Source organism: Mastomys coucha, unplaced genomic scaffold, assembly GCF_008632895.1.
Source record: "Mastomys coucha isolate ucsf_1 unplaced genomic scaffold, UCSF_Mcou_1 pScaffold5, whole genome shotgun sequence".
Classification (NCBI taxonomy): domain Eukaryota; kingdom Metazoa; phylum Chordata; class Mammalia; order Rodentia; family Muridae; genus Mastomys; species Mastomys coucha.
Window position 1 is genome coordinate 91915600 of NW_022196911.1, and position 16062 is coordinate 91931661.

The 16062-nt window shown below is 45.7% G+C and overlaps 1 protein-coding gene across 1 annotated transcript; it reads left to right on the top strand.

The window, feature by feature from the left end:
* Nucleotides 1-1198: 1198 nt before the first annotated feature.
* On the top strand, nt 1199-8474 carry Gip (gastric inhibitory polypeptide). Its single transcript, XM_031352956.1, has 6 exons — nt 1199-1273; nt 1950-2057; nt 4607-4753; nt 6392-6481; nt 7087-7188; nt 8351-8474. The coding sequence occupies exons 2-6, from the start codon at nt 1972-1974 to the stop codon at nt 8358-8360; spliced, it is 435 nt and encodes a 144-aa protein (XP_031208816.1). The 5' UTR covers nt 1199-1273; nt 1950-1971; the 3' UTR covers nt 8361-8474.
* The last annotated feature ends 7588 nt before the right edge of the window (nt 8475-16062 follow it).

Genomic DNA, 16062 nt, shown 5'->3' on the forward strand with positions numbered 1-16062 from the left:
CCCAGGTTCAGTCTCGCACTGCACAGTCCCAGTACTTATGAGGTAGAGGGAAGATGAAAGGTTCAAGGACAACATCAGCTACATATCAAATTTGAGACCAGCCTAGGCTACTTACCTAAATCTCTCTCTCTCTCTCTCTTCCTCTCTCTCTCTCTCTCTGTGTGTGTGTGTATATATGTATGTATGTATACTTATTGTTCTTGTAAAGGACCTGGGTTCAATTCCCAGTGTCCATACGGAAGCTCATCACTTCCTCAGGCCCCAGGCATGTATGTGGTACACAGACAAACCTATATGCAAAGCAGTTTTATGAGTAAAATAAATGATACATATGTATTACATAATACATATGTAATACACATGTACATACACACACAAGTATATATATCTTAGCTGGACAGTGGTGTTGCACACCTTTAATCCTAGCACTCTAGAGGCAGAGGCAGGTGAATCTCTGAGTTCGAGAGCAGCCTAGTCTACAGAGCAAGTTTCAGGATAGCCAGAAAACCCTGTCTCAAACAAAAAACAAAACAAACAAAAGCACTAAATAGATACAAACATACATACATACATAAAGATGTCTTTGTAGAGGGAGTTATAACATTCTTGAACCTCCAACATATAAATGTTCCCTGTTATCCCATTTATATTGCCCCCAAGTGGGAAACCATGTGACTGGAAACTCGACGTTCACCTCGAGTCACTAGGAACTCTCAGGACAGCTCAGGGTAGCATCAGTTCCATAGTGCCACAGTTATCATCAGTTAACATCCACATCTGGGATCCAGACCACCCTGATCCTTTCTGTTCCCTCAGAAATTGCCCATGGCTTTGTGGGGGTGCCCCTTCCCTCAGAGAGTGCCACCCCAGTTGACCTTCACTGAGGAACCCTTTCTGACACACTATCCAACAGGAAGTAGTGTGGAGAACAGCCGGCCCTGTGTCCAGAAAAGACGAGGGGAGGGAAAAGGGGGTGTTCAGGCTACCCTGCCCACCAGGTCGGGCCCCAGATAATGCTGGAGATACCCAAATGTTAATCACCCATTAGCACAGCCCAGGAGCCAAGGGAAAGGTGATTAGGTGTATAATGGGCTTCACTGAGCAGGAGCAGTGGGCTTGAGCTTCAGAGATAAGAGGCTCTCAGGTGAATCAGCTGTCTGTGGTGCCTGGATATAAGGAAGCCAAGAAGGGGTCTTGTGGCAAGATCCTGAGAGCCAACAGGTAGAAAGGGACCTCATCCTGCCCTCCTGGAAGAGCTAAGAAGAGCTGTTGGGTAAGAAAGACGTTGATATAAGCCAGGAGGAAGTGGGTCTCCTGGCTCCTCAGTCTCTCCTTATCTCCAGAGAAATCCAGAAGATAGTACAAAGAGATTCTTAGGAGACCAGGTTTCACTGCCTTGGGCTAGCTCTGGTCTTCAGGGATCTGGGGCAAGGTTTCTCACGACTTGCTATCTCTCCTAAAGACTGCAATGGGTCCAGACCTCTGAAGAAGTTCAGACAAAACTTTAGGAAGACTTGAGATAGTTAATAGAGAGAAGGGGGCAGTATGTAGCAGACTGGTTTTCAGTGTGATTTTCATTTAGGGGAGGGATGCGGTGGCTGAGTAACGCTTAGTTGGAAGCAGGAAGGTGGGCTGCTATGGGGATAATCTTGCCAAATCCTATCCCTGTGATGTCTGGTAATGAGCCAGGAAAGGAGTTCCCACCACCTAGGCCTCTGCTGCTTTCTTCTTCCCAGACCTCCCATCCCACCCCACTCTGAATCTACAAAGCAGGATCAGCTCTGGGTCAAGGCTCCATGTCCCTTCCAGTCACTTCAGTAATGCCCAGCACCCTTGATTGTTCCTATTGTCCCTGCCTCACCTCAGCTCTCAGCACGAGCCTACGCCCCAGCATCAAGTGGCCTCCTGGATCCCCCCTCGGTGTAACACTGCCCGCTTTTCCCTCTCAGCTCTGGGACATAATCTAGGAAGATGGTGGCCTTGAAGACCTGCTCTCTGCTGTTGGTGCTCCTGTTCCTGACTGTCGGGCTGGGAGAAAAAGAAGAGGTTGACTTCCGGTAGGAGCTTCGGGGGAGGGGGGAGGAGGTGGGGGCTGGAATATAAGCTGTTTTGGCATAGTGGGTGGTAAGAAAGAGAGGCACTCCAGGCTGTGAGGAGGGATGGTAAGAAGGACAGCCAGTCTGCAGCCTGAGCATGCAATGAGGACAGAATTAAGGAATGATTTATTAAGAATCCTCGCTGAAGAGAGAGAGAGACTGCAGTTAGCTGTGTCTGGTGGGAGGACTTTTTGGTGGCTAAGAGGCATCATTGAAGCATGTATGCATTCCCTCAGCTCTCGTAGGAGCTTCCTGAGCACCAAGCACAGGTCAGAACTCACGTGGACAAAGGTCCACAGTGGGGCTCTGGCCTTCAGTGTGAACATGGGCCAAGGCAGACCACAGCAAAGAACCATATAGACGCATTACAGAGTTCTGTGGACCAAAGCCAAGACAACTACAGGACTGAGCCTGGCATCTCACACCTGTGGCCTCAGCGCTTGGCAGGTAGAGGCAGGAGGTTTGAAAGTTTGAGGCTGACCTAGGCTACATAACAAAACCAGAGGCTCTGATGCTGTGTTTGGGAACCAAGGCGGAGACTAGTCAATGTAGAAGTGATCTTTCTAAAATGCAAGGACAACCCATGGACCAGGCAAAGTTGGCACATGTAAGATATGAAAGGCATCAGATACTCAAGCCCTTACAAGGAGAGAGAGAGAGAGAGAGAGACCTTGTTGGATGTTAAGAACCATAACTCAAATTCCATGCATGATAGCACACACTGCTCATTTCCTGCACTCTGGAGACAGAGGCAGACACGCTGAGTTCCAGGCCAGTCATGGCCACAGAATGAGACCCTTTCTCGATAAAGAATAGAGACTCAGGGAGTCAGTGTGCTGCTGCTGCCTCTATCCCAGCACTGGGGCAAGGCAGCAGGGAGATCAGGAAGGAATTCATGGTGAATTTCAGATACTTAGTGTGTTTGAACGGGGTGGTGGTGGTGCACGCCTTTAATCCCAGCACTTGGGAGGCAGAGGCAGGTGGATTTCTGAGTTCGAAGCCAGCCTGGTCTACAGAGTGAGTTCCAGGACAGCCAGGGGTACACAAAGAAACACTGTCTTGAAAAATCTAAAAAGAAAAAAAGAAAAGCAAAAAGTAGTGTGTTTGAGGCCAGCCTGGGATGCAAGAGACCCTGCTTCCCAGAACCATAACAACAAACCAATCAAAAACAACACAGCAACAAATCCCAGAGAGCTGAGGCTGGGGAAAGCTCCCCTGTGGTACAACACTTGCCTCACGTGCGTGTGTGAGACCCATAGGTTCTATCCCCAGAACTGAAACAACAGACGAACAAACAATGCCCTCCTCTCAGAAACCTGGGCCCAAATTGACTAGGTGAGTCTTGGATCTGCCCTGTATGTTGTGTGAGATCTTGTTTTCTTATGCACAAAATGGGGACAACAGAGAGCTGTAAAACTCCTTCTTGGCATATGCAAGGTCCTGGATTTGATCCCAGCAACACACATACACACACACACACACACACACACACACACACACACACACACACACACACACAAGGCGGGGGCGGGGGGGGGGGACTGGAAAGATGGCTCAGCCGTTAACAGCACTGACTGCTCTTCGGAAGATCCTGAGTTCAAATTCCAACAACCACATGGTGGCTCACAACCATCTATAATGAGATATGATGCCTTCTTCTGGTGCAGTGAACTTACATATAATAATAAATACATCTTTTAAAAAAGAGAGAGAGAGAGAGACAGACAGATGGGATACAAATAGGATTCTGGCAGGATAATCTTATGTACTAAAAGACTTGTATAGACTGGGGATGTATCTCAGTAGTAAGACATGTGGCCAGTGTGCACAAGGTACAGGGTTCAATCCCCAGGATTCAAACAATACAAACTAAGGAGGCTTATACAGTCCTTGCGTCATACAACGTATGACTTCACCAAGTACTGTTGGTGCTGCTACAGTAAGACAGGGACAGGGTCTGTCTATGCAGCCAGGAGTAGTCTAAATCTTTGTCATCTGGGGCCAGTGAGATGGGTAAGCAGGTAAAGTCACATGCAGGTCTGACAGCCTAAGTTCCATCCACAGAACTCATGACAAGGTGGACGGAGAGAAATACGTCCATAGTGGCATCCTCTGACCTCCACATGCACTCCGTCATGGGATTACAGGCATGTGCCACCATTGCCCAGCTTATAATTATGTTTTTGAGACATGGTCTTTCTATATAGCTCTGACTGTCCTAGACCAGGTTGGCCTTGAACTCACAGAGATCCTGTGCCTCCTGAGTGCTGACTATTGTTATTATTTCATCATTATTTTTTTTTCTTTGAGATGGTATCTAGCTATATGGCATAGGGCTGGCCTTGAACGTCCATGGATCTTCCTGCCTCTTCCTTCCAAGCGCTGGGATCACAGGTCCAGCTGAGTTCATTTTATTGTGACTGACTATGAACCAAAGGACTGAGTCAAACCATGTGATTTCCCCGACCTTCTGTTCACTGGTACCCTGGTTTCTCTCTCTCACCTCTCAGATCCCATGCTAAATTTGCTGGCCCCCGGCCTCGAGGCCCAAGGTACGCAGAGGGAACTTTCATCAGTGATTACAGTATCGCCATGGACAAGATCCGCCAACAAGACTTTGTGAACTGGCTGCTGGCCCAGAGGGGGAAGAAGAGTGAGTAAGTAGTTCTATCCTGTCCACATGCCATGCGCACACCATCTCCCAGGTAATCGCATGGGCTGTGAGGTGCACAGCTCCACAGTACCTTTCCATAAGTGAGCATGAAGAAAGTAACTGGCCATGACTGGGATGCGGGGACCGACTGGACACAGGGCACCTTCTCCCACCCTTTCCTTAGTCTTAGTTTATTTTATGTACGTTGGTGACTTGACATAATGTGTGTGTGTGTGTGTGTGTGTGTGTGTGTGTGTGTGTGAGGGTGTACAGGAGTTACAGACAGTTATGAGCTGCCATGTGGGTGCTGGGAATTGAACCTGAGTCCTCTAGAAGAATAGGCAGTGCTCTTTAACCACTGAGCCATCTCTCCAGCCCCCCATCCTTTACTTCTAAGGAGAGTTGTAGTGACAATTTTGGTATTTAGGTTTCTTTAAAAAAACACAGAAATGGGGCTGGAGAGGTGGCTCAGCAGTTAAGAGTCATTGTTCTTCCAGAGGTCCTGAATTCAATTCCTAGAAACCACATGGTGGCTCACAACCATCTGTAATGGGATCCGATGCCCTCTTCTGGTATGTCTGAAGACCGTGACATTGTACTCATATACATAAAATAAATAAAAAAATCTTTAGCCAGGCGGTGGTGGTGCAAGCCTTCAATCCTAGCACTTGGGAGGCAGAGACAAGCAGATTTCTGAGTTCAAGGCCAGCCTGGTCTATAGAGTGAGTTCCAGGACAGCCAAGGCTACACAGAGAAACCCTGTCTCGAAAAACAAAAACAAAAACAAACAAACAAAAAAATCTTTAAAACAAACACAGAAATTTTATAGGAATATGTCTTTGTTTTAATCCCAAGTGTGGGAGGCGGGGTTACTTCAGATTGTTCACAGCAGCTGACTGTGATTTGCCTCATGCTCTAGCAGGGATGTAATTTTGTTAGCAGCAGATAGTTTCTGCGACTGTATGATGTTTGGAATTCTGGGGAGTTTTCAGAGGGTGTATAATGCTAAGGCTCCAGAGGGTTTTTTGGTTGGGGTGGGGGGGCTGTTGTTTGGCTGTTGTTGGTTTCCGTAGTCCTGTATAAGTAATCCCATGTAAACAAGAAAGAAGAAGTTAGATATCCTGATGGCAAAGATCAAACTTGCCCGAGAACTCGTTGCCCCTAATCAGTAGGAAGCAGTCTAAAGATAACATTGTTCCTTTCCTTTCTATCCTTTTTTTCTCTTTCATCTAGTGTTAGAGGGCTGAAGGGATGGAAGAAAGAACCTACAAAGTAGTGAAAGACCAGCTGCAGTAGTCAGAGGGAAAGGTAGAAGCAGCAGAGGGATCCCAGAGGTCTGGGATGAAGGCATGATGGGATGTTGCCTATCTGGTGTTGGCTACTTCAGACTCTGGAAATAAACCACCACTGTGCCTCTCCCAACCTGTGCTAAGTCTTGCTTGCTGCTGTTTGGTTAGTCTGGAGGATTCTGAAGAGCTATTCGTGATGGAGGAGACTGAACATAAGCAGTGCTGGGGAGGTGAGGGTGTCAGTACAGGAAGAGGCACTGTTGAGGTCTCGAAGAATCCAGTGCCCCTATGTGAGGGAACTTCAGTTGTCCCCTCCAGCCCAATTCATTTCTAAATGATCTTCATTTCTCCAGCTGGAAACACAACATCACCCAGAGAGAGGCCCGGGCTTTGGAGCTGGCAGGACAATCTCCAGGAAGGGAGGAGAAAGAGGCACAGGAGAGGTGAGTCCGCTGTGGGGGGAGGGGAAACAGCCTCCTGCCCCCTGCTTTCATTGCTCTCTCTCTTAGTCTCTAGAGGAGGACACCCCTCCCTCTAAGAGCTTAAGAAGGGCACCAGTGAGAAAGGTCCTGGAGAACGAGAACGCCCTGAGGGCTTTCTAAGGTCTGTGACTAAAGGGAATAGGAACCTCAGACCAGAGCTGGCTCTTCCTTGCCAAATCTCAGATAGGCTGTCTGGGAGACCACTGGGAGACCCTGGAATCCTCCCAAAGCCACCCATTCTATGAAGTAGTGAGTGTGAGGCTCAGGGAAGTTCTCAAAGACTTTTTTTTTTTCTCTCTGGGGTCACTAGGATGCATTCTCACAGACTTTTCGAGGTGAGTCGGTGAGCTACCTCACTGCAAAGTTGTGTTTGGTTTTGCCTGGATTGTGAACCCTGTATTCTCTGGGTAGACAGAACCAGGTAGGGCCCAGCACAAAGGAGTCTCAGGATCTGAGCATCAAGCTGTGTTAGCTCCCTAGCTCCTAGCATATGCTTTAATCCCAGCACTCCAGAGGCAGAGGAAGAGGTAGCCCAACTTGGCTCTGGCAATCTGTCTCCTTTGCAGCTCTTTGCCCAAGAGCCTCAGTGAGGAAGATGTGCTAAGGGACCTTCTGATTCAAGAGCTCCTGGCCTGGATGGTGGACCAAACAGAGCTCTGCCGACTCAGGTAGGGAGCACAGGGGTCGTGGGGTGTTACAAGCTTGTTAGTTTAGGCTCTCTGTCTGCCTTTTCTGTTCTCACCTTTCCCTCATGACCTTTGGGCCAGGGCATCTACCCAGGGATAGGAACACCTATTTGTTCCTATGGTTCTGCTCTATAACCACTGTTTGTCCCAATGGCCATCAGCTAGGTTCTGCTCCAGAGTGAGGGTCTAAATACTGTGGAGTGACCCATGAACCCCATGGTGAAGAGGGTCTCCACTAAAAACACAGAAACCCAAACACACTCAGACTTGCTGGGAGCTGGCGAGGGGTAGAGGAAGCAAATCTGGGTGCTTTCCAGAAGGTGAAGAGGGAGAAGAGAGCTCAATGGGTAAAGTGCTCACTGGGCCAGACATGGTGGTACATACCTTTAATCCCAGGACACGGGAGGCAGAGGCAGGCGACAAAGGCTGGAGAGACGATTCAGTGGTTAAGCACTTGCTGTTCTTCCAGAGGACCTGGGTTCTGTTCCCAGCACCTATTCGATGGTTAATGGCTGTCCATAGCTTCGGATTCTCTTTGGATCTCTACATTGTATGCACACTGTACACATACATCCAAGTGGGCAAAACATACAAACACATAAAATAAAAGGAAATAAGTCTTCAAAAAATTAGAATGACCGGGCGGTGGTAGCTCACGCCTTTAATCCCAGCACTTGGGAGGCAGAGGCAGGCAGATTTCTGAGTTCGAGGGCAGCCTGGTCTGCAGAGTGAGTTCCAGGACAGCTAGGGGTACACAGAGAAACCCTGTCTCGAAAAACAAAAAAACAAAAAAAAAAATTAGAGTGGATATCAACCTGTGGTCTATACTTATATGCATGAGCACACATATGCACAGACACATGTGTATACATGCATACGTATGTACAGATACACAAACAGACAGACACACACACACACAGATAGAACATGATCAAGCCAGTTGAGAGGACCAATCTTTGTTGGCAGGTGGGGGTGCTTCTTGATACTTTTGTGAAGGATTTTGACTACTAATCAATCATTGAAAAAAGTCATTTGCAGGTAGGGGTGGTTTATCTGTGCCTGGACAGCAGAATAAACTCGCTGAGTTGACTCCAAGTTGGTAACTCCCTTCTTCCCTCTTTTTTCTTGTCTCCCCCTCTCCCAGGTCCCAGTGACTGACCCAGCCTGGAGCAGGACTGGACTCTGACCCTAGCTTGCTTAGCTCCTGCTTCCGCCCTGGTCCAAAGTCTCTGAGAGAACCAAACCACAATAAAGCCTTGTGCTGAGGTAAACCTTGGTGTCCACTGTGAAAACTCATTCAAATTCAGCTGGGCACTCACAGGGCATAGCTATGTGTATCTTAGGTGTGCCCGTGCCCCCCAAGGAAAAGGAGCACATCAAGTTCTTCCTCCATGGATCCTACAGTTATACTAGAAACGACATAGACAAGAGGGATCCTGACTAACTCACTGTATATAACAATGAAGTACACAGACACAATGGCAGCTCTGCATGCTAACAAAGTGTGACATCACAAGGCTGTAATACCAACTGAAGAGGGGGAGGCAGGAAGATCAGGAGTTCAAGGACAGACTTGGCTACACGAAACTGTCCTAATGTCTCAAAAGCAAGTAAATAAACACAAAAGGAGAAAGTTCTTCAACTACATGAGCCTTTCAAGTTGCTGGAACAACATGTGCCAGCAAGCCTTTATCTTTCTTGTTTGTTTGTTTGTTTGTTTGTTTTTTCAAGACAGGGTTTCTCTGTGTAGCCAGCTGTCCTGGAACTCACTCTGTAGACCAGACTGGCCTTGAACTCAGAAATCTGCCTGCCTCTGCCTCCCAAGTGCTGGGATTAAAGGCGTGTGCCACCACTGCCCAGCAAGCCTTTATCTTTAAACACAAAACACACTACTAATCGCAGCATGAGGAATCAGATGGAGAAAGGCAGAAAAGTCTTTTCTAGATGGAATGGAGTAAGAAAATGTGATTTACGCTGAGACTGGGAGGACAAAACAGTGAACAAGTAGGTTGGAGAGACCTCTCAGTGGTAAGAATGAGAGGGCCGGAGTTCCGGTCCCAGAACCCTCATCCAGTGGCTCACACTGTAACTCTTGCTCTAGGAGACATCCTTTCCTGGCCAAAGAGGGCACGCACACACACTTGTGTATATCCACACAGACACACACACGGACATACACATACATTTTGTTTTGTTTTGTTTTTTTCAAGACAGGGTTTCTCTGTGTAGCCCTGGCTGTCCTGGAACTCACTCTGTAGACCAGACTGGCCTTGAACTCAGAAATCTGCCTGTCTGTGCCTCCCAAGTGCTAGAATTAAAGGCGTGCAACACCACTGCCCAGCCCCATACACACACATCTTATATCAATTAAAAAACTACATCGGGTAGGGGTGGCACATGTCTTTAATCTCAGCACTTGGGAGGCAGAGGCAGGTGGATTTCTGAGTTTGAGGCCAGCCTGATCTACAGAGTGAGTTCTAGGACAGCCAGGGCTATACAGAGAAACTCTGTCTGGAACCCAGCCCACCCAAAACAAACAAACAAACAAAAAACTATGTCAGACTGGAGAGATGGTTTGGCTTAGGAGCATTGACTGCTCTTCCAGAGGTCCTGAGTTCAACTCCCAACAACCATGTGGTGGTTCACAACCATCTGTAATGAGATCTGATGCCCTCTTCTGGTGTGTCTGAAGACAGCTATAGTGTACTTATATACATAAAAAACAAAACAAAACAAAACAACAACAAAAAAACCCTATGTCAATACATGAGAAGATGAGCAATGGGAAATACAGTGTGAGAGCTGAGGAGGCAAGACTGAGAGGCCTCAAAGGGTGGTAGGGAAGATGGGGCAGGGTGATTGCTGAGAGTTTGAGCAACACATAGTTGGAGTTAGGATGATGTAGTGGGATCTGTCTCAAAATAAAATAAAATAAGATGCAGGGTGTGGCAACCCACATCTTTAATCCCAGCACTCTAGAGCTAGAGTTAGGTGGATCTCTTTGAGTTTGAAAGCCAGCCTGATTTACAATAGTGAGTTCAAGGCCAGCAATGGCTACACAGTTAGACTTTGTCTAAAAAAAGAAAGAAGGAAAGAGAAAGGAAGAAGCCTGGAGTGATGCATGCCTTTTCTTTTTATTGATTTTTTTTTTTTTGAGACAGGGTTTTGTTTTGTTTTGTTTTTGTTTCGTTTTTGTTTTTGTATCCCTGGCTGCCCCAGGACTTGCTTTGTAGACCAAGCTGGCCTTGAACTATAGAGATCTGCCATCTGTCTGCCTCTGCTTTCCCAAGAGTAAAGGCATGTGCCACTACTGCTTGGCATGGTGCATGCCTTTAATCCCAGCACCAGAGGCAAGTGGATCTCTGAGTTCAAAGCCAGCCTAGTCTACAAACCATGTTGCAGGACTACAGAGAAATTCTGTCTTAAAAAAAAAAAAAAAGGGAAATTTGAAATAAAACTTGTATCATATATTCTATTTTATATTATATATTATATGTATTTTTATGGGGTGGGGTGACTAGAGGGATGGCTTACTGGTAAAGAGCACTGACCTTGCAAAGGATCTGGGGATCAATTCCCAGCATGGACAAGACACTTTACAACTGTTTCTATCTCTGGTCCCAAGGAATCTGACGCCCTCTTCTGGCATTTGTGAGTACTGCATACAAGTGGTATTCATACACACAGGCAAAACATACAGAAAAATAAAATTTTAAAACATTTACAAATGTTTTTAGATTTATGAATTTCTTTTTAATTATGTCTATGTTTGTGTATGTATGTGTGTGTGTGAGGGGCTTATGGTCATGTGAGTATAGGTGCCCTCAGATGCTAGAAGTGTCAAGTCTCCTGGAGCTTGAGTTTCAGAAGGCTGCTGGGAGATGAATTTAGGTCCTCTGGAAGAATGGCAGATGTTCTTGACTGCTGAGCCATCTCCAGCCACTAAAATAATTTAAAAATAAATTTATCCTGGCAGGGTGGCACACACTCTGAATTTGAAGTCAGCCTAGTCTACATAGTAACTTTCAGGATGGCCTGAGCTACATAGTGAGGTTAAGTAAATACACAAATACAATATAAATAATTGAGTTGTCACGTTTGCTTTAGCCTGGATTTTTATTTATTTATTTCTTGAGATAGGGTTTCTCTAAAAAGCCTGAGATGGCCATAAACCCACTACCCTATTGCCTCAGTCCCGAGTCTTGGAGTTAAAGGCAAACACCACCACACCATTACAGAGTTCATTTGTTCATTTTTATTTTTATTTTTTATGCATTTGTGTTTGTTATGCCATATGTGAGTGGGTGCCCATAGAGGCCAGAAGAGGAAACCGGATTCCCCTGGGGCTGAAGTTCAAGGGTTTGTGAGCTGTCTGATGTGTGGGTATGGGAAATTGAACTTGGGATCCTCTGGAAGAGCAGTAAGTGCTCTTAAACACGGAGTCACTTCTAGCAGTCCACACAGACTTAAGACTGTATCTTCAGGGCTGGTGAGTCTGTGTGTCTGTGTCTCTGTTTATGTGTTGTCTGTTCCTGTGTGTGTGTGTATGTGTGTGCGTTTGTGCAGTGTTGATGGCAGAACCCAATCTTTGAGCACACTAGGCAAACACCACACCTTGAGCTACACTTCCAACCTCACACTAATCCCAGAATTGAATTGGAGCTAAGGACTGCCAGTGTACAATCTCTGGACTTTAGCTGACTATTTTACTTATTAATAGTGTTGTGTGTGTGCTGTATATGTGTGGGCATGCTCACACCACTCTATGTACAGTTAGAGGATTTTGTGGAGTCTGAATTCAGGGTTACCAGGCTTGCAAAACAAGTGCCTTTGCTCCATAAGCCATCAACATTTTCTTTTGACTTTTTTTTTTTCTGTTTTTCTAGACTGTTTCTTTGTGTAGCCCTGACTGTCCTAAAATTCACTTTATTGGCCTCGAACTCAGAGATCTGCTTCCTAAGCGCTGGGATTAAAGGGGTTATGCCAACACGCCCTCTAGACTTCTCAGTTTTGATGCATCTTTGATGATATTTCTTCCCTTCAAAACTTCTGTTTGTGAAGGATGTACCATGCAATTACAGGACAATCTTTGCTCAGATGATTGCTTGTCTTAGCCCCCCTACTTTTGTGATGCTAGGGCTAGAACCCAGGACCTCCACAGCTGCCGAGGGCAAAGCTACACCTTCCTCCTTGTTAAGTTGTTTGTACATTTATTTATTGTGTATCTGTCTGTGTGTATGCATGTGGAGGCAGGCTTCGATGGGTGTGTGCACTGGAGCACTTATGGAGGACAGAGAACAACTTTCAGGAGTTAGTTCTCTCCTTCCACCTTGTGGGTTGCAGGATCCCAACTCTGGCCATCAGGATTGATATCAGGGCAAGTGCCTTTTTTTTTTCTTCAAAGATTTATTTATTTATGTTATTATGCATATGAGTACACCACCACTACTCTCTTTAGACACACTAGAAGAGGGCACCAGACCTTACTACAGATGGTTGTGAGTCACCATGTGGTTGCTAGGAATTGAACTCAGGACCTCTGGAAGAGCAGTAGGTGCTCTTAATCTCTGAGCCATCTCTCCAGCCCACAGCAAGTGCCTTTTGATGCTGTCTTTTTCTTCTTCTTCTTCTTCTTCTTCTTCTTCTTCTTCTTCTTCTTCTTCTTCTTCTTCTTCTTCTTCTTCTTCTTCTTCTTCTCCTTCTCCTCCTCCTTCTTTTCCTTCTCTTCCTCCTCCTCCTCCTTCTTCTTTTTTCTCCTCCTCCTTCTTCTTAATGAATCAGCATTTATTAAAAATAGGTTTTATTTCTTTAATCCCAGCACTTGGGAGGCGGAGGCAGAGGCGGGCGGATTTCTGAGTTTGAGGCCAGCCTGATCTACAGAGTGAGTTCCAGGACAGCCAAGGCTACACAGAGAAACCCTGTCTCAAAATCCTCCCCCGCCCAAAAAAAATATGTTTTATTAGATTTTTGTGTCTCTGTGCCTGTGCTTGGGGTGTGTGTGTGTGTGTGTGTGTGTGTGTGTGTGTGTGTGCATGGGTGCTCGGTCGTGTGTGCCCATGTGGAAACCAGAGGACAACCTCAATTTTCATTTTTCAGGAGCTTTCCACATTAGCTTAAGAAAAATTATTATTGATCTGGGCATGCTCTCATACGCCTCTAATCCCAGCATATGAGAGGCAGAGGCAGATGAATCTCTAAGTTCTAGGCAAGTTTGGTCTACAAAGCAAGCTCCAGGACAGCCAGTGTTACACAGAGAAATCCTGTCTTGAAAACAAACAAACAAACAAATAAACCAAAAAAAACACCAAAAGAAAAATATTATTGTTAAATATTTATTTATTTTGAGAGATAGAAGCTCTTACTATGTAGCTCTGGAATTCCTGGAAGTCACTATGCAGACCAAACTGGCCTTGAATTCTAAGAGTTCTGCCTGCCTCTTACTCTTGAGTACTGGGATTAAAGGTATGAGCCATTAATCTTGGCTTAGAAATTACTTTTTTGTTTGTTTGTTTGTTTTGTTTTTTCGAGACAGGGTTTCTCTGTGTAGCCCTGGCTGTCCTGGAACTCACTCTGTAGACCAGACTGGCCTCGAACTCAGAAATCCACCTGTCTCTGCCTCCCAAGTGCTGGGATTAAAGGCATGCGCCACCACTGCCTGGCTGAAATTACTTTTTTTTTTTTTAAAAAAAAAAGATTTTATTTTATGTATGTGAGTACACCATCACTGTCCTCAGATACATCAGAAGAGGGCATCAGATCCCATTGCAGATGGCTGTGAGCCACCATGTGGTTGCTGGGAATTGAACTCAGGACCTCTGGAAGAGCAGTCAATGCTTAACCACTGAGCCATCTCTTCAGCCCCAGAAACGACTTTTTTTTTTAAAAAAGAAAAGATAAATTTTTTTTTATTTTAGATATTTTCTTTATTTACATGCGAATTTCTCCATTCCCAGTTTCCCCTCCAAAAAACAAAAAAACAAACAAAAACAAACCCCTGTTGCCTCCCCCCCTCCCCATGCCTGCCACCCTGCCCTCTCCCACTTTCTGGCCCTGGCATTCCCCTACACTGGGACACAGAACCTTCACAGGGCCGAGGTCCTCTCCTCCTATTGATGATCGATTTTGCAATCCTCTACCATACACATGCTGCTTGAACAATCAGACCCTTCTATGTGCAGTCCTAAGAAAAGATAAATTTTATGTGTGTGAAATAGTTACATACATACATACATACATACATACATACATACATTCACATGGATGTGCAGCACATGTACCTGTAGAATTCTCTATAACTGGAATTATGGAAAGTTGTGGGTCATCATATGGTGATACGACTTGAACCCAGGTTCTCTGCAAAAGTAACAGGTGCTCTTAACCACTGAGCTCATTGAGCCATCTCTCTATCCCCTAGGAATTACTTTTTAAAGTGGCCATGTTTTAGTGATTATTCATGATAGAACTTATTGTCTTGACCTGTGTTCTATCCCTAAAACTTAGTAAAGATGGAGGGAGAAAACAGACTTCACAAAGCTGTCCTCTGACTTTTTCACATGCACTGTGGCATGTGTGCCCACACACTAACACAGAGACAGTTATAAAGATAAGCAAGCTGGGCAGTGGTGGCGCACGCCTTTAATTCCAGTATTTGGGAGGCAGAGCCAGGCAGATTTCTGAGTTGGAGGCCAGCCTGGTCTACAGAGTGAGTTCCAGGACAGCCAGGGCTACACAGAGAAACCCTGTCTCGAAAAACAAAAACAAAAACCAAACAAATACCCCCCTCCCAAAAAAAAAAGAAGAAAGAAAAAGAAGAAGAAAAGCAAAGGAAAAATTTGGATGCATTTGTGGCATCTTGGATATCTGAAGAGAGTGTTAAAGCCTCAAAAAGAGTTACATGTTTTCCTTCATTTGTGTAGTGTTTTTCCTCCAAGCCAGCCATTGTAAGAAACTGTCTATAAACATCGTTTTTAAAAACATTTAAGACCTCACCACTAGCTCTTACTAGACACAACACTGCCTGTGTTAGGTAGAAATCAAGAAGTCCATGCAGCGGGCCTGTCTGCTACATGGACAGAACAGACACGGACTTCATGAAATTTACCTGCTGGATTCTTCTGCAGAAATTCTGAGTTGGGTTAAGAATTTACAGCTAAGGGCCAGGTATGGTGGCCCACGATCAGGCAGATCTCTGAACTCAAGACCAGCGTTGTCTACAGAACAAGTGGATTCCAGGACTGCCAAGGTTATATTGAGAAACTCTGCCTCAGCGCCCCCAACCAAAAAAACTCAAAATTTGAGTCAGACTGTCTGACCCATAGCTAATTCTGTTTCATGAAGTTAAGTAATTTAAGACAGATTCCGGAATCCCTTTTGAAATACAATACCAACTCAGGAATTTGAGGAGTTTGATTAGGTATAGAACAAGGCAGGTTGTGCAGTGCATGGCACAAAACTATCAGATGCTGCGGCTGTTGTTTTGTTTATTTTGTCTTTTCTTTAACCTAAGATTTAGTTTTATTATTGGCTATTGCTCAAGATGGCACCCATGAGCTTGGTGGCTTCTGCATTCAATCCCAACATTCGGAGGTAAAGGCAGGAGATCTCTGTGAATTCGAAGTGAGCTTGGAAAAAAAAATGGCACCTTCCATGGCCAACACAGCTCTTGGTCATGCTCTCCAAGCACCCACCTTGGTAGGATGCATGGGGAATTACAATAGGAGACAGAATTCGCGCTTTCGACGTCGTGTGGACTCCGTGGAAATTGGCCCCCAGCTAAGGCGGGGACTGAGGCCCTTGCAAGACACTCCTAGACGCCGCGGCAGGAAGTGACTAACGCGACTTCCGGCGCGCTCAGAT